This window comes from Erinaceus europaeus, chromosome 4 (genome assembly GCF_950295315.1).
Source record: "Erinaceus europaeus chromosome 4, mEriEur2.1, whole genome shotgun sequence".
In the NCBI taxonomy this organism is placed as follows: Eukaryota; Metazoa; Chordata; class Mammalia; order Eulipotyphla; family Erinaceidae; genus Erinaceus; species Erinaceus europaeus.
In genome coordinates this window covers 60,784,597-60,804,994 of record NC_080165.1, presented here as the reverse complement: position 1 = coordinate 60,804,994, position 20,398 = coordinate 60,784,597, and the positions used below count along the sequence as shown (strand labels likewise).

At 42.9% G+C, this 20,398-nt stretch overlaps 2 protein-coding genes across 4 annotated transcripts in view; one reads left to right on the top strand and one right to left on the bottom strand.

Moving 5' to 3' along the window:
* Positions 1–18,189, bottom strand: part of CMTR1 (cap methyltransferase 1) — a 72,443-nt gene extending 54,254 nt beyond the window's left edge. For 2 of the 3 annotated variants that reach the window (XM_060189722.1, XM_060189723.1), the window contains exons 1-2: positions 17,399–17,537; positions 15,743–15,880 (exon numbers count right to left, since the gene is read on the bottom strand). In XM_060189722.1, the coding sequence (XP_060045705.1) occupies positions 15,743–15,880; positions 17,399–17,483 (223 nt within the window). In that variant the 5' untranslated portion in view covers positions 17,484–17,537. Of the gene's footprint in view, positions 1–15,742; positions 15,881–17,398; positions 17,538–18,035 lie in introns of those variants that run through there. The other variant, XM_016185882.2, reaches the window with a different exon arrangement.
* On the top strand, positions 17,597–18,490 carry LOC132538082 (extracellular tyrosine-protein kinase PKDCC-like). Its single transcript, XM_060189735.1, has 2 exons — positions 17,597–17,734; positions 18,167–18,490. Exons 1-2 carry the CDS (start codon positions 17,597–17,599, stop codon positions 18,488–18,490), a joined length of 462 nt encoding a protein of 153 aa, XP_060045718.1.
* The last annotated feature ends 1,908 nt before the right edge of the window (positions 18,491–20,398 follow it).

Below are 20,398 nucleotides of genomic sequence, written 5' to 3'. Positions count from 1 at the left end.
TTCTTTTGGCTTGGTGAAAAAGTTAGGACCTAGAGGGGGTTGAATTACTATATGGAACTGAGAAACGTTTTACATGTATAAACTACTATATTTTACTATTTACTGTAAATCATTAATCAATCCATCCAATAAAGACAAAAAAAAAAAATGGGAGCAAGGCGGTAGAGCAATAGGTTAAGCACAGGTGGTGCAAAGCACAAGGACCGGCCTAAGGATCCCAGTTCAAGCCTCAGGCTCATCTGCAGGGGAGCCACTTCACAGGCGGCGAAGCAGGTCTGCAGATGTCTATCTTTCTCTTCCCTCTCTGTCTCCCCCTCCTCTCTCCATTTCTCTCTGTCCTATCCAACAAAAATGACATTAACAATAACTACAACAATAAAACAAGGGCAACAAAAAAGGGAATAAATAAATAAATATAAAATGTTTTTTTAAAAAATAAATAAACAGGATACTGCTAAGGTTTCTAGAACAAAGAAAAACTGAGAACCTCTATTCTATATATTAAAATGGCTACAGGGAGTTGGGCAGTAGTGCAGCGGGTTAAGTGCACGTGGCGCAAAGTGCAAGGACCCACATAAGGATACCAGTTCCAGCCCCTGGTTCCCCACCTGCAGGGGAGTCATTTCACAGGAGATAAATCAGGTCTGCAGGTATCTATCTTTCTCTCCCCCTCTCTGTCTTCCCCTCCTTTCTCCATTTCTCTCTGTCCTATCTAACAACAACATCAATAACAACAACAATAATAACTACAACAACAATAAAAAAACTACAAGGGCAACAAAAGGGAAAAATTAAAAAATTTAAAACTATATAAATAAATAAAATGGCTACAATGCCAAGATATATTACCAGATATATAACAGATGAGTTAAATCTGAATCAGTAGTGGGCCAGAAAAATGTTTTGGTTCCCTCTCCTCCTTTCTCTCCCTCTTTCCCCCCTCCCTCTCTTTCCCTCTCCCCTAATAAGCATTTAAACTATATATATATATATATATATATATATATATATATATATATATATATATATACATATACATATATATACATATATATATATATGGTTTTTTTTTTTTTTTAGGAGCCAGGTGGTGGCGAACCTGGTTGAGTGCACATGTTACAGTGTAAAAGGACCCAGGTTCGAGCCCCTGGTCCCCACCTGCAGGGGGAAAGCTTCATGAGTGGTGAAGCAGGGCTGCAGGTATCTCTGTCTCTCTCCCTCTCTATCTTACCCTCCCCTCTCAATTTCTGGATGTCTCTATCCAATAAAATAAAAATAAAGCTAATGTTTATTAGCTTTATTTAATGTTCATCTCAGGTAGTTCACTTTCTAACAAAGTCCCATAACCTAGATATACACCAGTTTCTGTGAGAGAGAGCTTATGTGCACACGTATCCATAAACTACTGCAAAATATATACCTGAAAGCAGGATTACACTAGAGTTTGCAGTGAGTACCTCGCTAACACTTCCTCTCCACTATTCCAAGCTTGGGATCCATGATTGCTCAACAAATTGTTTGGCTTCATTTGTTAACTCTCTTTTCAATCACCAGGTTCCAGATGCCACCAGGATGCTGGCTAGGCTTCCCTGGATTGAAGACCCCACCAATATGTCCTGGAGCTCAGCTTCCCCAGAGACACACCCTACTAGGGAAAGAGAGAGGCAGACTGGGGGTATGGACCGACCAGTCAACGCCCATGTTCAGCGGGGAAGCAACTACAGAAGCCAGACCTTCTACCTTCTGCAACCCTCAACGACCCTGGGTCCATGCTCCCAGAGGGATAGAGAATGGGAAAGCTACCATGGGAGGTAAGTGGGTTAAGGGGATCGGGTGATGGGAATTGTGTGGAGTTGTACCCCTCCTACCTTATGCTTTTGTTCACTAATTCTTTCTTAAATAAAAAATTTTAAAAAATAAATAAAAAAATAAAAAATAAATAAAAATATCAAAAAAAAAATTTTTTTAAGAAATTTCTTTTTTTTTTTAAATTTTTTAAAGGGGGCCAGACGGTGGCACAGCGGGTTAAGTGCACATGGCACGAAGCGCAAGGACTGGCGCAAGGATCTGAGTTAGAGTCCCGGGCTCCCCACCTGCAGGATGAGCGGTGAGGCAGGTCTGCAGGTATCTATCTTTCTCTACCCCTCTGTCTTCCCCATCTCTCTCCATTTTTCTCTGTCCTATCCAACAACAACGACAGCAGTAACAATAATAATAATAACAACGATAAACAAGGGCAACAAAAAAGGGAAAAAATAACCTCCAGGGGCAGCGGATAACCCTGGAGGAAAAAGTCATTCTAGAGTAGTAGAGCCTCAGCTATGGGAAAAAAATTTTTTTTTAAACTAGGAACATAAAAAAGACTTAGAACATGTATTTTTTATTTCTCATAATTGTCAAAAAGAGCTTTATGTAGGGAAGACATACAAGAAATAAGAAAAAAGTTAATCAAACATAGAGGGGTTGAGGATAAGAGACAGAACACCAAATGATTTCTTAGAACAAATGAAAGTGAGAGAAGTAACATGTGATTTACATTTCTCATTACCAGAGTTTATAATGGTTATCTTTTAGCATTTCTTGATTTACTCAGTCATGTGAATTTATTACATATTAAAACAAATATGAAAAAAATAACTGACTTTGCAATGTTACATTATTCTATCAAGGAAGTCCCTGACATGTTAACTCAAAGCTTGGCTGCTTGAAAGAGGTACTGAGAAGAGGGAACACAGGTTAATCAAGGTTTACATTATGGTCTGGTAGATGGTGCAATGGATAACACATTAGACTTGAAGCACAATGTCCCAACTTTGAGCCCTGGCAGCACACGTACCAGAGTGATGTTCTGCTTCTCTTTCTCTCTCTCCTTTTATCTTTCTCATTAATAAACCAAAACTTTTTTATATATATTTATTTCCCTTTTGTTGCCCTTGTTGTTTTTATTGTTGTTGTAGCTATTGTTGCTGTTATTACTGATGTCGTCGTTGCCAGATACGACAGAGAGAAATGGAAAGAGGAGGAGAAGACAGAGAGAGGGAGAGAAAGATAGACACCTGCAGACCTGCTTCACCACCTGCGAAGCAACTCCCCTGCAGGTGGGGAGACGGGCTTAAACCAGGATTTTTACGCTGGTCCTTGCGCTTTGCACCACCTGCACTTAACCCACTGTGCTACCACTCGACTCCCAAACCAAAACTTTAATTTTTTTTTTACATTACCAAGATAGTCACTATTCAGGTATTTATTTATAACCTGAAAATTCTATCTAATTCTAAAAGATTACATTCTAGTTCTATAGCTGTATTGATTCATCATTTCTCTTTAGAATATAAACTGTTGACCAACAACAGATGAGTGGCTGAGAAAGCTGTGGTATATATACACAATGGAATACTACACAGCTATTAAGAACAATGAACCCACCTTCTCTGACCCATCTTGGACAAAGCTAGAAGGAATTATGTTAAGTGAGCTAAGTCAGAAAGATAAAGATGAGTATGGGATGATCCCACTCATAAACAGAAGTTGAGAAAGAAGATCTGAAAGGGAAACTAAAAGCAGGATCCGACTAAATTGAAAGTAGGGCACCAAAGTAAAAACCCTGTGGTGAGGGGTAGACATGAAGCTTCCTGGGCCGGTGGGGGGTGAGGGTGGGTGGGTGGGATGGGTCACAGTCTTTTGGTGGTGGGAATGGTGTTTATGTACACTCCTAGTAAAGTGTAGTCATATAAATCACTAGTTAATTAATATGAGAGGGGGAAAATTAATTGTATGTCTCGAAGTTTTTAAAACAGACTGAGTCTTTTTAATATATAGGCTGTGTATTTGATATGCAGACTCTCTCAAAAGCCTAGACCAAGTAGATCAGAAGCAACCAATGGCACAGCTATATACAAGATACTGGGTACTATACAGCAAACCCTAACAAAAGGACTTTTCAGTTAACCCAATTACCAAATAATGTGATGATAACAATAACTATCCATTGTCTTTTTGGACCCTAAGACAGCAAGAACTTCACATCTCCACTACAGAGCCTATATTTCCCCCAGTCCTGGAACCTTAGGATAGGGCCCACTTTCCCGCATGCCTCTCCCAATCCATATCAAATAATATTGCATCTGCTGATAGCAACCTAATCAACGCAACGATTGCCACCTCAACATGCTTCAGCTCAGACTGTGTCCAGAGACTTCACGTGTGGAATGACAACCCTTCAGCTTCTTTACTCGGGTGAGACCTTTCCTTTCATAGTATTCTCTAATTCCATCCCAGGTGGTTCCCTTTCTAACAAAGTCCCAAAACCTAGATATAGACCAGGTTCTGTGAGAGAGAGCATATGTTCACACGTATCCATCAACTAGTGCAAAATATATACCTAAAAGCAGAAGTATACTAGATTGCAGTGAGTACCCCCCCAACACTTCCTCACCACTATTGCAACTTTTGGGTCCATGATTGCTCAACAATTTGTTTGGCTTTGTATGTTAACTCTCTTTTCAGTCACCAGGTTCCAGATGCCATCAGGATGCCGGCCAGGCTTCCCTGGACTAAAGACCCCACCAATGTGTCCTGGAGCTCCGCTTCCCCAGAGGCCCACCCTACTAGGGAAAGAGAGAGGCAGACTGGGAGTATGGACTGACCAGTCAACATCCATGTTCAGTGGGGAAGCAATTACAGAAGCCAGACCTTCCACCTTCTGCAACCCACAACGACCCTGGGTCCATGCTCCCAGAGGGATAGAGAATGGGAAAGCTATCAGGGGAGGGGATGGGATATGGAGATTGGGTGGTGGGAATTGTGTGGAGTTGTACCCCTCCTACCCTATGGTTTTGTTAACTTATCATTTCTTTTTTTTTTTTTTTTTTTTTTTTTAATTTTTTTTAAATTTATTTTATTTATTTATTCCCCTTTGTTGCCCTTGTTGTTTTATTGTTGTAGTTATTATTGTTGTTGCCGTTGTTGGATAGGACAGAGAGAAATGGAGAGAGGAGGGGAAGACAGAGAGGAGGAGAGAAAGACAGACACCTGCAGACCTGCTTCACCGCCTGTGAAGCGACTCCCCTGCAGGTGGGGAGCCGGGGTTCGAACCGGGATCCTTATGCCGGTCCTTGTGCTTTGCGCCACCTGCGCTTAACCTGCTGCGCTACAGCCCGACTCCCAACTTATCATTTCTTAAATAAAAAATAAATTTAAAAAAAAAGAATATAAGCAGTTGAATCTCATGAAAAGCAACACTGGGCAGGGGAGATAGCATAATAATTATGCATAAAGACTCAGGCTGAGACCCAAGGTTCAATTCCCCAGCATCATCATAAGCCAGAGCTGAGCAGTGCTCTGGGAAATAAATAAAAACAAAGCCTCATACTTTAATGATGGTTCTTTTGTCCACCACCAAGCCACCCCATCATCTGGGACCCTAGTCAGGGAATCCTGGGAATCCCACATAGACATGATAGGCCTACAACTCTCACAGATCTCTTTCTCTACCATCAGTGGTCATCTCCATCAGGAACAGCATAGTGGACCCTCCTGTGAGCCCTTGCCCTCAATGTGGAACAACAATGGTAGGGACTGTCCTACTCTCCAAAGGGAGGGTGTGTCAATATACTCTGCCACTTGAAGAAGACTGGTCCTGAAATGAGTGCAGCCTAGAATATTACTAGCTGTGACCATGAAATGCGAGCTCAGACTGACAAGGATGCAGAGGTTACACAGGCTTCTGTGCTGAATATAGGCCCCAGATCAGATCAATGGGGTTTACAGTTAACAGCATTTATATACTTCTCCCACTTGGGAGGTACTCTCTGCCCTGATCCAGCTTTTTAGTCCTATTTCCAATTCTGACACCAACTCCCCAGACAATACCTTTAGCCCACCTGCACGTTAGCTGTCAGGCTCGGGCAAAAATTAGTAAAATCATGGGCACCTTGGAATATACCTAAAATAGACTTCCTAGCTTTTTCCAAAATAGAGACTCCAAATCTCATCTGCTATATTCTTACCTTTAGGTTCCTAAAGGTTCCTTTAGGTTATTATACAATTTGTTCTGCTTTAACTTAATGCTTTTCAGCCACTAAGATGCAGATGCTACCATGACACCAACCTGACTTCCCTGCGCAGACGACTTCACCAATGTGTCCTGGAACCCCACCTCCCCAGAGTCCTATCCAACTAGGGAAAGACAGAAACAGGCTGGGAGTATGGATCGACCTGCCAATGCCTATGTCGAGCAGAGAAGCAATTACAGAAGCCAGACCTCCCACTTTCTGCACCCTATAATGATCCTGGGTCCATACTCTCAGAGGGATAAAGAATAGGAAAGTTTCCAATGCAGGAGATGGGATACAGAACTCTGGTGGTGGGAACTGTGTGGAGTTGTACCCCTCTCTTATCCTTGTCGATCATTATTAAATCAATTTTTTTTAAATCCTCCCTTAGCATCCAGAATTAATGGATTTATCCTTCCACTGTACAGTGTACATAAGAAGCACCAGCATTCATACCATCAACTCTTAACATTGCCTGACAGTAATTTATTGTTACACACCACCTCACTAGATGAGGTGACTCCTGAATATCAGGAACTTCGTCACAGTCAACAGAAATTAATTAAATGCTCATTGCAGAAAAGGTACAGGACTGTTAGCCAATTGTCATTTTTACTAGGCACCTACTAAATATAGAGTTCTTTAAGGTATTTCCTCTTGGACTCAAGAGGTGGCATAGTGGACTGAACCCTCGTGTATGAGGTCCTGAGTTTGATGCCCAGCATCCCATATGCCAGAGTTTCTCTCCTTTCTCTGCTTTTCCTTTCCCCTCTTGTGTTAACAGACAAAATACTTAAAAAGCTACTTCCTCTTCTAGGACCGGGAGATAGCTCACCCTGATGGAGTAGACATTTTACCATGCACAAGGATCCAGGTTTCAGGCCCTGGGCACCAAACAGGAACACATGCAAAGGGGAAGTTTCACAAATGACAGAGCAATGCTGTGGTGCTTCTCATTCTCTCTCTAGGTGAATAGTAGTGCTGGTTCTATGGTGGTGCCCTGGCTGAACTTGGAACCTCTATGGTGGTCACTGAACTTGGAACCTCTCAGCCTCAGGCATGAAACTCATTCTACAAGTCACTGTTCTAGCTCCCTGATCCAATAAAAAATGTTTAATGTGGGGCCAGGAAGTGGCGGACCTGGTTAAGTGCACACATTACAGTGTGCAAGGACCCAGGTTCAAGGCCCTGGTCCCCACCTATAGAGGGAAAGCTTTCTGAGTTATGTAAATCAGAGCTGCAGGTGTCTTTCCCTTTCTTTCTTTTTCTTTCTTTCTTTCTTTCTTTCTTTCTTTCTTTCTTTCTTTCTTTCTCCTTTTCTCCCTCTCTCTCTCTCCCCCCATCTCCTCCTTCCCTCTCAATTTCTATCTCTATCCAATAATAATTTTTTTTTTTCCTCCAGGGTTACTGCTGGGCTCGGTGCCTGCACCATGAATCCACCGCTCCTGGAGGCCATTTTTTCCCCTTTTTGTTGCCCTAGTTGTTGCAGCCTCGTTGCGGTCATTATTGCCATTGTTGACGTTGCTTTGTTGTTGGATAGGACAGAGAGAAATGGAGAGAGGAGGGGAAGACAGAGAGAGAGGGGAGAGAAAGATAGACACCTGCAGACCTGCTTCACCGCCCGTGAAGCGACTCCCCTGCAGGTGGGGAGCCGGGGGCTAGAACCGGGATCCTTATGCCGGTCCCTGCGCTTTGCGCCACGTGCACTTAACCCACTGCGCCACTGCCCGACTCCCAATTTTTTTAAGTTTAAAAATTTAAAAATGCTTAATGTAAAATAAATATATCACTCTAATGAGAGGTAGTGACAATTAGGAACCTATGAATGTATGGAAGCAGGGTATGTATATGAGATCTTTTCTTCTTCCCTCTTAAACTGTTCTAGAAAAAAATTAAGTTTTTTTGAAGAAAATTAGAAGATAAAATAACAAAAATGTAAGTATTAGGATGAAATATCTTCATCCTACATAGAATTGGATCCTCACCAGACTATTACTTATCATCCTCTACCTAAAGCAGACTGAAATCTGTTAGATTCCAAACCACAGGTATTTAATAGGCCAAACAATAACTAGTTCAGTATCTTTTCTATACAGGATTCATGCTACATGCAATGGGATTCTATTCAAAAACAATCCTAATCTCAGCTTAAAATATATAAAATATAAAATGAAAAAAGATAAAGCAAGTAGAAAATAAATGCAAAACTAATTTTTATTATTGTTATTATTATTTTTCCCACCAGAGCACTGTTCAACTCTGCCTTATGAGGTGGCAGGGATTGAACCTGGGTCCTCTACTGCCTCAGGAATGACAGTCTGTTGCATAAACTACTGTACTATTCCCCAGCCCCCAAATTAGAAATCTGGTTCCTAAACAGCAAGGGAGAACTTTGGTTGAGAATATTCCTGTAAGAGAGGCATCAAATATGACCTTTTCCCTTAAGGTGGTTATTCAATTCCCTTAACAAGGAGACAACCTGTTTATAGGGACCAGTGCAGCAAACATTCAAGTGCCAAAGAATATCTTTCAGATGGAAATACCCAGAGCATTAATAATGAGTAACCATGGAAACTGAGAGGTGAGGTGGTATCTATTCTGCTTTGTATTCTTCTATATCTTCTGTGTGAGAAACAATATATCCCTTTGAAAATTAGGATAAGAAAATATAATAAAGCTATACAGAAATAAAGTACCATCTCAGGCCTTGGGAAGAGTTTGGTTCCTTTTCCAGAGAAATCTTCAGAGAACAGCAGATCTGAGAAAGGCTTCCTAAGTGGCTTAAGACAAATCTGAGCCTTTCATTTATTATCTCCCATGTGAAGATGAGAAATGTGCTCTGTAACACTATGCCTATCTGCAAATATATATATATATGCATCCAAAAGTAGTGATCTTTTTTAATCTCAATTGCTACCATGCCTACAACCTGTACTGCTCAGTATGAAAAAGAGTAAGTACCAGGATTTTGATATGGAGACCTAACTTCTTCACAGGTTATGTGGAAGGTTCACAGTTCTGTCTATGAAAATATTAGGAAAACCAGGGCTGGGCGATAGCACACCCGGTTGAGTGCATATGTTAGATTACTCAAGGACTTGGGTTTGAGCTCCCAATCCCCAGCTGCAGGGAGAAAGCTTTGCAAGTGGTGAAGCAGTATTGCAGGTGTCTCTCTGTCTCTCTCCCTCTTGATAACCAATCCTCTTCCCTCTCAATTTCTGGCTGTCTCTATCCAATAAGTAAAGACAATAACAAAACAAAAAAATGTTGCACACTAGGAAAACATTGTACCTTCTCAAAGGAGACGACGTCTTCAACCTGCTCTATTGGAGACGACGTCTTCAACCTGCTCTATAGAACTGCTAGGTTTGCTTGAGGATATATCAATGGGTACTGGAATTCTAAGCAACAGGATTCTTGCCACTCTCAGATTTCAGAGGGTTTTGTTTTCTTTGTCTTCATATCATATTGAGCCAGAGTGACATGGAGAATCAAATTTGTGTGGAATCTTCAATAGGCAAGTGACTGGTGACTCTGCTGCAAAAGTTTGGCACAAAAATCTTTTTTTTTTTTTTTAACCAGATCACTGTGGGGGATTGAACCTGGGACTCTGGAGCCTCAGGCACAAGAGTCTCTTTGCATAACTATTATACTATCTACCCCTACCCCTCTTTTTTTTTTTAATTATTTTATTTACTTATTAATGAGAAAGACAGGAAAAGTGAGAGTAACCAAATTATCACTCTGGTACATGTGCTGCTGGATATTGAACTAGGGGCCTCATGCTTGGGAGTCTAATGCTTTATCCACTGCACCACCTCCCAGACCACACACAAAGATCTTTCTACTCTATTCCTTTGCCCTATTGCCTAGTATACAGCTGTGCTGTCCTGGTTCTTCAGATGAGGTTGATATTATATCATCCCATAGACATTTCTCTGTGAGATTAGGAAGTGTGCTAGATAGAAATAGGAAATACACCTTCTGCACCCCATAATGACCCTGGGTCCATACTCCCAGAAGGATAAAGAATAGGAAAGCTGTCAGGGGAGGGGATGGGATAGCAGAGTTCTGGTGGTGGGAATTGTACCCTTCTTATCCTATGGTTTTTGTCAGTGTTTCCTTTTTATAAATAAATTTTTTTTTAATAATCTAAAAAAAAAAAAAAAAAAGAAAGAAGCCTTATTTCTTTCTTTTACATTATGTGCCATTTGAAGTCATTTCTTAATGTGGTATGATTTAAGACAAAGTTCCCTATAGTAGTCCTAGTGTCCACAGCTAGTCACAAGTCCTCAACTCTTACTTACTCTAACCTCTGGGCCTTTACAGCTGTTCCCCACCTCCCTTCCCCAATGAAAAGAAGATAACTGCTGTGACTGCAGCAGGACCTAAAGAGGAGGTTTAGCATCCAAAGGATGAAAAGAATTTAACAAACATTGAGCAGACAATCTTGTAGTGGGGATATAAATTAACAGGAGTAATAAGGTTAGTCTATTAAAACCATTAGTTTCATTAAGAACTTGCCAAAGCAGGATGGCATTCCCATTTACCTTCCCCAGGAGTTCCCCATCTAAAACTGACCAGAGAGCCCAAAACATTATTTAGAGTTTTCATTTAAGATTTCTTCTCTACCTGGTAGAAATCATTACTCTTAAATCATTTTAAAGAAGTTCACTTTATGGAAGAATCAGAGGTTTCTTGGCATTTTTTTTCACATAGAAAAAAAAATGCTGCCTCTCCTTATGTGCAGTAGAATAGTAGGGCAAATATCTCAAGATTAAAAAATGACAATGACAACACACAAGGAGAGGCAGCTCTACACACTATCATCAAGGTGAGCAGCACACATATAAAAGAAAAATTATGGATTTTAATAAACATCACATCTTGCCTAACAATTGCTGTGGAATACACTCATTCCTGGTTAAAGACTCAATTTTTCCTTCATGTCAGACAAATGGCAACTCGTTAGAGCAATTTAAACAGATACCGATAAAGGAAGTTTTTGATTAAGGTCATGAATCTGGGCTGACAGAAAAGCAATGGTGTTTCAGGAGAAATTGCCTATTTAGGGAAGAATTAGACTTGGTAGAGGGAAGGCACTTTTAGTATGGTGCTAGTGAAAAAGTCTGGAAATTTCCAAGCAAAGTGCTTTGGGAGTACCAGGAATGCACACAGCTGAGGAGAAAAGGAAATTGTGAGGTAGGGGGGTGGGGGGTGTTACGTCAGTTTCCCTATGAGAATCAAAAAGAACAAAATTACCTCCATCATCTCCTTACTTCAAAAGGTTATTTAAGCTCAAAAGTACGACCCAGATTCAAGTCTGGCCCCCACTGCACTGAAGGAAGATTCAGTACTGTAGTCTCTTTGACTTTCTCTCTCTCTGTCTCTATCAAGCAAGGAAGCAGTAAAGAAGAATGGAGGGGGAAAAAAAGACAGTATCTAATGAAGTGGTTTTCCTGAGACTGGAGGAGGGATAAGATGAAAGAAGTAAAACATCTTCTATTCCTTGAGAAAGATAAGACTGGTGCCTTCTACCAATTCTATTAAGTAAATATTTACTGTGCAAAGGCCACAGAGCACAATCTTGCTGATGAAGGCACTAGACTCTACCCTTCAGAGCTTTTCTGCCCCTATTTAAAATAAGTTGACCTAGGGAGATTTAGCAAGTTTTGTTCTGCCAATAAAAGGAACAAATGGTCTATTGCCAGACACATACAAAGTACTGGCCACTTGTAGATTTCCATTTCCATTTTGTACACACAACAGCAATAGTCAATTCTGACGGCATCATACAGTGCCACTTCCAGAAAAGGTTAAAACTATTTGGTACAATTAAAGGGAGTTTGTGAAGTGAATGTGGATAATCTCAATTCACAGTCTTTTTATTTTTTGGCCACTAGCGTTACCACTGTGGCTTGGTGCCAGCACTATGAAACCGCCACTTCTGGTGACCATTTTTTCCTTTCCCTCCTCAACTTTTTTTTTTTTTTCCTATTTAATAGGACAGAGGGAAATAACTGAGAAGTGAAGGGAGACAGAGAGAAGGAGAGAACAAGACACCTGCAAACCTCCCTCACCACTCGTGAAGCATCCCCCCATAGATGGAAAGAGGTTCAAACCGTTATGCATGGTAAAGTGGGTGCTTCACTACTGCATCACTGCCTGGCTCCCCAGTCACATTTTTTTTAATTGAAATTTAAGTCAGACTGGCTCCCCTGGAGATTCTGTAACCATATATAATTAGCTTCTTCTACCTAAAAGCTATTCTCTCCTTACTTCAAAAACATTCTACTTAAGAACCAATGATCCTAGCCTCCACCACACAGAGTGAAAGCTTCAGTGGTGTGGTGTCTCTCAATCTTCCTTTTTTCATTCTGTCTGTCTCTATACAAAAAATCTGGCATCAAGTAGTGACACCGTGGCAATAACATAAAAGAGGAAAAACTGGGGGGTCGGGCGGTAGCACAATGGGTTACGCGCACATGGCGCAAAGCGCAAGGACCTGCGGAAGGATCCCGGTTCGAAACCCCAGCTCCCCACCTGCAAGGGAGTCGCTTCACAGGTGATGAAGCAGGTCTGCAGGTGTCTATCTTTCTCTCCCCGTCTTCCCCTCCTCTCTCTATTTCTCTCCTAACCAACAATGAACAACATCAACAATGACAATAATAACCACAACAAGGCTACAGCAACAAGAGCAACAAAAGGGGGGGGGGATGGCCTCCAGGAGTAGTGGATTCATGGTGCAGGCACTGAGCAATAACCCTGGAGGCAAAAAAAAAAAAGAGGAAAAACTGAAGAACAAGGGGCCAGGCAGTAGCACACCTGATAAAGCACACACATTATCATGTTCAAGGACGAAGGTTCACATCCCTGATCCCCACCTGCAGGGGAAAGCTTAACAAGGGATGGAGCAGTGCTACAGGTGTCTCTCTTTCTCTCTCCCTCTGCCTCTATAAGAAAAAAGAAAGAAAATAAGTAAGTAAACAAATAAAGGCCACCAAGAATGATGGAGTCATCATGCAGGCATCAACACCCAGTAATAGCCCTGCTGGCAAAAAAAAAAAAAGAGGGGGGAAGGAACAGATGTTCCGAAAGATCTGCTTAAAATCAGATACCACTACTATCTGATTATCATTTATTCTGCAGGCAAATTCCCCCTTTACCCCATAGGTCTCTTCTCCCCAATACACAAGCCCTAAGGAAACTCTCTACCTTATTAAGCTGCTCAAATTCCAGTTCAAAAGCAAAACACCCTTTTCCCTCAGTCCCTAGAACAAATGCACCTAATATGTTTATGCCTTCCTACCTACCTACAAACCTCAACTGTAAATAGCTATAAATGTGTGTGCTCTACCAAGTGTGCCACTGCCTGACCTCCTATTCTTCATATATATATATAATTTTGTTTTCCACTGGGTTATTGTTGGGGCTCAGTGCCTAGACAACTCTGCCACTCCTCAAGCCCTTTATTTTTTCCTCTAGGTAGAGGAAGAGACAGAGAAGACGCTGCAGCGACACTCCACCTCTCATGAAGTTTCTCTTTTGCAAGTGCTCCCAGGTGATGGCCTGGATAAGCCACCTGCTGGCCTCCACCATGATAATTTTAAAGGCACGATAAGACTATAAGAGTTGGGAGTCGGGCGGTAGCACAGCGGGTTAAGTGCACATGGCACAAAGCGCAAGGACCAGCGTAAGGATCCTCCTTCGAGCCCCTGGCTCCCCACCTGCAGGGGAGCCACTTCACAAGCAGTGAAGCAGGTCTGCAGGTGTCTATCTTTCTCTCCCCGTCTTCCCCTCCTCTCTCCATTTCTCTCTGTCCTATCTTACAAAGACAACATCAATAACTACAACAACAATGAAAAACAGGGGCAACAAAAGGGAAAATAAATACAAATAAACAAACAAAAATAAATTTAAAAAAGACTATAAGAGTTAAAGTCAGAACCAGAGCTATACCAAATACTTCATTAGCTATACTGCCTGTCAAGCTTCTCCCCTCTCAGTAGAGTAACTATCAGTCAACTGGCCCACCACTTGTAATACTGTATTTTCTACCACCCTTGAAAGACGCTTCACACCATCTTTCTCAAGTCAGTTACCAAATTCGATCCGAATTCACCAAAGATCCAGCAGAGGATCTAAAATGCAAGTTGTTCGTACAGTGGAATGACTAGTATCCCCAAAAGGTGATATTCACCCAGCACCTATGAATGTAACAGTTAGAAACAGGATCTTTGCCGATACAATCAAATTATTATAAAGTGAGGTCATGAGGGAAGCCCTAATCCAAGGACTGATGTCATCATAAGGGAGACATTTAGGGAATGAGCACGTGTCTCACCCAGTAGAGCATGCATGTTACTATGCACAAGGACCCAGAATCAAGGTTTGAATCATCAAACGGAAACACCTGCAGGAGGGGAAGTTTCACAAGCAGTAGAGTAGTCCTGTAATGTATCTCCTTCTTACTCTCTCTCTCGCCTTATCTATCTCTGTCTCTCACCTTATCTGAAAAAGAATAAAAGGGCCAGTGAAATTGCTTACTTGGATAGTGTGCTGCTTTGCTATGTAAGCAACCCAGGTTTGAGCCCAGCACCACTCCACCAAACTCCCACTCACTACCTCTGCAAAGCAATGGAGTTATGTAAGCACTGAACCCCAGAGATAACCCTGACAGTAAAAGAAGTAAGGAAAAATTTGAACACAGACACGCATGCACAGGGACAGTAAAGGAAGAGACTGGAGCTATGCTGTCACAAACTAAGGAGCACCAAGGGCTACCAGTAAGAAGCTAGAAGAAGCAAGAAAAAAATTCTTCTCCAGAGCCTGAGGAGGAAGAAATCAGCTGACACCTGATTTCTGACTTCAAGTCTTCAAAAGTGAGACACAGTAAACTTCTGTCCTTTCAGTTTGTGGTCAATTGTTACAGAAGCCCTAGAAAACTGATACAGCTGGCAAGTCAAGGTAAATTAAATACAAATAAAGCTGCTTACAATTAATAAGATAGCTTATAATTTCTTATAGAAGCATTGTGGAAAATGAGAATGGCTACAACTTTAAAAATTAGGCAAAGTGTGGTCCGGGAGGTGGTTCAGTGATAAAGCTTTGGACTTTCAAGCATGAGGTCCCCTGAGTTCGATCCCCGGTGGCACATGTGCCAGAGTGATGTCTGGTGCTTCCTCCTATCTTTCTCATAAATAAATTTAAAAAAATTTAAAAATTAGGCAAAGTGTATTTTCAAGCAGATGAGTAAAATCCTTTCAACTTCACATAAAAAGTCAACACAGGGAAACTCCAATTCATTTCAGTGTTTCTAAACACAACTGCTGAGGGAAGTGAGAAAACAGAAATGCAGAAACCCAAAGGGAATTAGGTCAGATCACTGCAGCAAGACGTCCATCCCCTATGAAACCTCAGAATCATTAACAAATATTAAGCCCTGAGGGCACTTAATGCTTACCACTATTTTCAACTAACTTTAGGCAGAAAAAGAGTGCCACCTACTGAAAGATCAGAAGCAGAGTAAGGTTTTTCTGTAAAATTTCCCCATTTTTAATTGAAAACAAGTTCCCCACTGCTAGCAGAACAACAGAAAGGAGATGAGTTTATAACCAACATGCCCAATTCCAGCACTAGAGATTCAAATAACCAAAAGCAGGAGCCTCAGATAACACTGGCAAGCATACCTTTGACTGCATGATTGACAGAGGAAGGAGGTTCATCATCTGATGTAGAGCTGAGGTTCAGACCAAGCTCTGCAACTCTTTTCTTCTGTTTCTTGATAGGGGCAGTACATTCTGGATCATTTCTCCTCTTCATTGTCACTGCAACCATAAATCCAGACAATCAGCTAGTATTGCCAGAGCCACTGAGATCAATGCAGGGGGTTCCAGACTGTAAATCATCAATGGGATGGAATTTGGCAACACCAAAGAGTTTCCAGTGCCAGCAGTTGAATTCCTCAGAATGAGGTCCAGGGAGGATACTAGCCAAGTTCTGGCTTTCAATAATAACTATTAGTTTTTCTGGGAAATGTGCTCAGATATGTGGTGGGTACCCACAATGGCTACTGAATCATTGGTATCAGATACCAAAAAGTCATGGATCAACTCCACAAGTACAAGGGACAGAAGGCCTTTGTTATGTGTTATGATTGGCTTTTGAAAAAACACTGGTCATGTACTCAACAAAGGACACCGGAAATTATGAAGCCAAATGAATATCAACCAATATTTCCATGAAGAAACCATCCCAGGGTGGCTAGAGGGGAGAGTACAGGTCCTGGAAAAGGATGACAGAGGACCTAGTTGTATTGTTATATGGAAAACTGGGAAATGTTATACATGTACGAACTATTGTATTCACTGTCAAATGTAAAAAAAAATAATCCCCCAATAAAGGGAAAAATAATAATAATAAAAGAAACCATCCCAGAACAATAATAACATCATTACTATTTTACCAGGACAACTATAAGACTGCATGATATAATACAAATACTGTTTTTGGTTTACTTCAGGATTCAAAAGCATGAAAGAACTAGGGAAGTTTTTAATCAGAATAAGGAAGCAAGTGGCAAACGCTAGAAGAAGAAGGAAGCAAGTGTTTCATTCAGAGAAGCATAGGGAAGTTATTGGGACCAAGAGTAGCCATATAACATAACTTTAAGAACAAGTATCCGCCTCCATAGAAGAAAGTAAGTCACCATCATCCATGCCCATGTGTAGGAATATGGGGGTCGGGGGTGGGAGGGGCAATGAACTAGAATGAAGTGCCATGAGACCCCAAAATCTTCAGGTATGATCAAGTTAAAAGGCCAGAGAAATAGTGAATAGTGTGGTTTACACACAACTGACAAGTTTTAAGTGAACTCAGAGGGGAAAAGAGACTCAAGACACAAGAGCAAACAGGTGGGTCACCAACTGGGCAGAAGTTGGGGCGGGGGGTACAGAGCCATTTATAGCATGAATCACAGTCGCAACACTGAAAATTCAAAGGCAGCACTGATCCACTCAAACTCACAAAATAGTGAATAACATTGCCTTTTTCTCCAGTTCAAAGATGAGCCAGTCAACCGAACGTATATGCTTATCCTTCCTAAGAAGGCAGCTTACTAGGCACAGGCAGGAGATAGTCTGCCCAAGTAGGAAGAACAGGGAGACACTGAACAAACACAAACCAAGACCAGTCTGAGCCACATTTTACTTTAAATCAGTCTTAAACCCTGTCCTCCATTAAAAAAAAAATTCAAATTAAAAAAATAAAATCCCTTCGCAAAAGCAGATTCTTAGTGACTCTAGAGAGTGGAGTGGGGGCGGGGGGAGGGGGAGGGAAAAACTCACGTGTGAACCGTACTGGGATGGATGCAATAAAAAGCAAGCGAAGAGTTGTGTGAAAGGATGGGGATCGTTCCTGCCCAAACCTCATCACCTTGGAAATTCAGGCCTTCCAAATAATCGAATCTAACCCTCTCACTTTCCACTGGGGGGACGACGACGAGGACTGAGGCCTGGGAGGCAAAAGGCCACACAGCTCAAGCGATGGCCGGAACAATCCGCTCTGGCAGAGACCTTCCAAGTAGAAGGCAAGTGGCCTGGCTCTACCTGCTGCCTCTCAGGCAAACAGTTCAAACCCCCTCTCCATCATCTCTCTCCCCGAGCCCTGCTCAGAGGGAAGAGGTGAGACCTCCCCTTCCCTCCCCTCCCCTCCCCTCCCCTCGCAGAGCCCTTTCATTTGAAGGCAATGTGAGTGTGTGCGCAGAGACATTTGTCAGCGGCGGCCCGGGCTCCCGCGAGCTGCAGGGGCCGGGGGAAGGGGTGCGGGGGAGGGTGAACCGGGAGACGGGGGAGACGGGGGCGAGGAGACCGCGAGGGTCACGGCCGAGGCTGGGGGCCCGAGGCGGCGGTGGAGGGGAGAAGGATGCTGAGCCCGCTCGCCCGCCCGCTCGCTCCCCACCCGGGGCCACAAGTCGGCACTCACGCTGAGGGGACTGGGCGAACTGCCTGGGAGCAGAGAGGGGGATTCAGGCCGCCGCTGTCGCCGCCTCCACCGGGCCTAGCCCCGCCTCTGCCAGAGCCGCTGCCCGCTACCTCAGTTTCGTTTCCCCACAGGCCAGCCCAAGTCCGCCAACCGCGCTGTCGCGCTCGGGTCCAGCCCTGCGGGCCGCGCGGCTTGATGACGTCACGAGGCAGCCTGTTTCCTTCACCGCGCCAGGTCCCGGCCCCGGGGAAGCCCGCTCGGATCCCGCCCGCCCCGCCCACCTCGCCCCGGGCGGTGCACGGCGCCTGCGCGGGAGAGCCCACCCGGAAAGGCCACAGAGCAAAAGTAGCCGAGGATCTCTTCCGACTCCCGGGACCAGAAACAGAATGAAAATGAAGAGACACAGTGGTCTAGGAGATGGCTCAGTGGATAAAGCACTGAACTCTCCAGCATGAGGTCCTGAACTCAAGCCCCAGTAGCACATGTACCAGGGTGATGGCTGGTTCTCTCTCCCCTCCTTCCTCATTAATAAATAAACAAAATCTTTTTTGAAAAAGTTAAGAGACATAGAAGCAGTTCCATCACCTAGCCTCACTAAATATCATTTTTATTTATTTTTATTTCTTATCTGTATTTATTGGATAGAGACAGCCAGAAGTTGAGAGGAAAGGGGATGATAGAAAGGGAGAGAGACAGAGAAACACCTGCAGACCTGCTTCACCATGTGCAAAGCTTTCCCCCTGCAGGTAGGGACGGGGGCTTGAACCCAGTTCATTGCACACTGTAACATGTGCGTTCAACCAGGTGCTCCAGTGCCCGCCCCCCATTTCATATTATTATTGTCTTCATTTTACAGATTAAGGACAAGTAAAGGCTTGTAAGTAGATGGCCAAGAAGTTGAGTACAGAAACTCAAATCTCCTTGTTCACTGCTCTAGTCTTAACATTCAGTCTATTGTACCATCCTCACTAGATGCTGAGCGAATGCTGGGAGGGATGAAGGAATGCCCCAAGGCAGCCTACCATAGGGATACAGATGGTTTCCCATGCTAAACCCCTCTTTTTTAAAAAATGTTTTTTATTATCTTTATTGGATAGAGACAGCCAGAAATCGAGAGGGTAGGGGAGATAGGGAGAGAGAGAGAGAGACACCTGAAGCACTGCTTCACCACTTGCAAAGCTTTCCCTCTGTAGGTGGGGACTGGGGGCTCGAACCCGGGCCCTTGAGCACTGTAACATGTGTGCACAACCAGGTGTGCCACCACCTGGTCCCGCTAAACCCCTCTTGAGATTCAGGCCAATCTGGCCAAAAGTCTGCCAAACATCCTCAATCACCTCACCAACATAAATGGAAATCTGACCTTATGTTTTCCCCTCATATTCCTCTTTCCATCACTAAACGGCACCATCGTTCGTTCAGTCTGTTGATCCAAGCAGAAATCAGAGGCTTCTCCCTCATTCCACAAAGCCTCCCATGCACACTTAGTTTATCTTTTTTTTTTTTTTTTTTTTCTTTTCCTCCTCCAGGGTTATTGCTGGGCTCGGTGCCTGCACCATGAATCCACCGCTCCTGGAGGCCTTTTTTTCCCCCCCTTTTGTTGCCCTTGTTGTAGCTTCGTTGTGGTTATTATTATTGCCCTTGTTGACGTAATTCGTTGTTGGATAGGACAGAGAGAAGTGGAGAGAGGAGGGGAAGACAGAGAAGGGGAGAGAAAGATAGACACCTGCAGACCTGCTTCACCGCCTGTGAAGCGACTCCCCTGCAGGTGGGGAGCCGGGGGCTCGAACCGGGATCCTTACGCCGGTCCCTGCGCTTTGCGCCACATGCGCTTAACCCACTGCGCCACCGCCCGACCCCTAGTTTATCTTTTAATTACACCTCCAGTCATCCATTCTTCTCTATCCCTACCCACGCACTTGCCCTCTTACCAGAATTTCTCCAGTAACCTTCAAGTCACTATGCCTGTTTCCAGGTGTGATCTTTCAAATGAATTCTCCTCAAAACCAAAAACACACCAAAAAAGTGGTGGTTTTGTTGCAATTTATTTTTAGTTTTGTACTATATATATTAATTACATATATTAATTTCCATGAAAAAGTGAGGCAGAGAGCATATGAATCTTCAATCTCTGGGGTCTTAGGCATGCAAGTCTGATGCACTGCCCACTAAGATATACTTTATGCACTGAAGCTATTGTTTTTTTAACTAAGTCTGATTTATCAATGATTAAAACCCATCAATGACCTCCACTTGTCTAGGACAAAACTGATATTCTTTTATTTTTAAACTAATATTCTTAAAATGGCTACAACACCCTCCAGTCTGCAGAAGTACTGTGCTGTGCTGTACAGGCCCTCCTCCCT

What these genes read in the sequence shown, in the direction of transcription:
- LOC132538082 (XM_060189735.1), top strand. Translation starts at nt 17,597, where the DNA reads ATGGCCGGAACAATCCGCTCTGGCAGAGACCTTCCAAGTAGAAGGCAA. An exon ending in GCCCTGCTCAGAGGGAAGAG is followed by an intron (nt 17,735 to 18,166) that starts GTGAGACCTCCC and finishes GTTTCCCCACAG; the next exon opens with GCCAGCCCAAGTCCGCCAAC.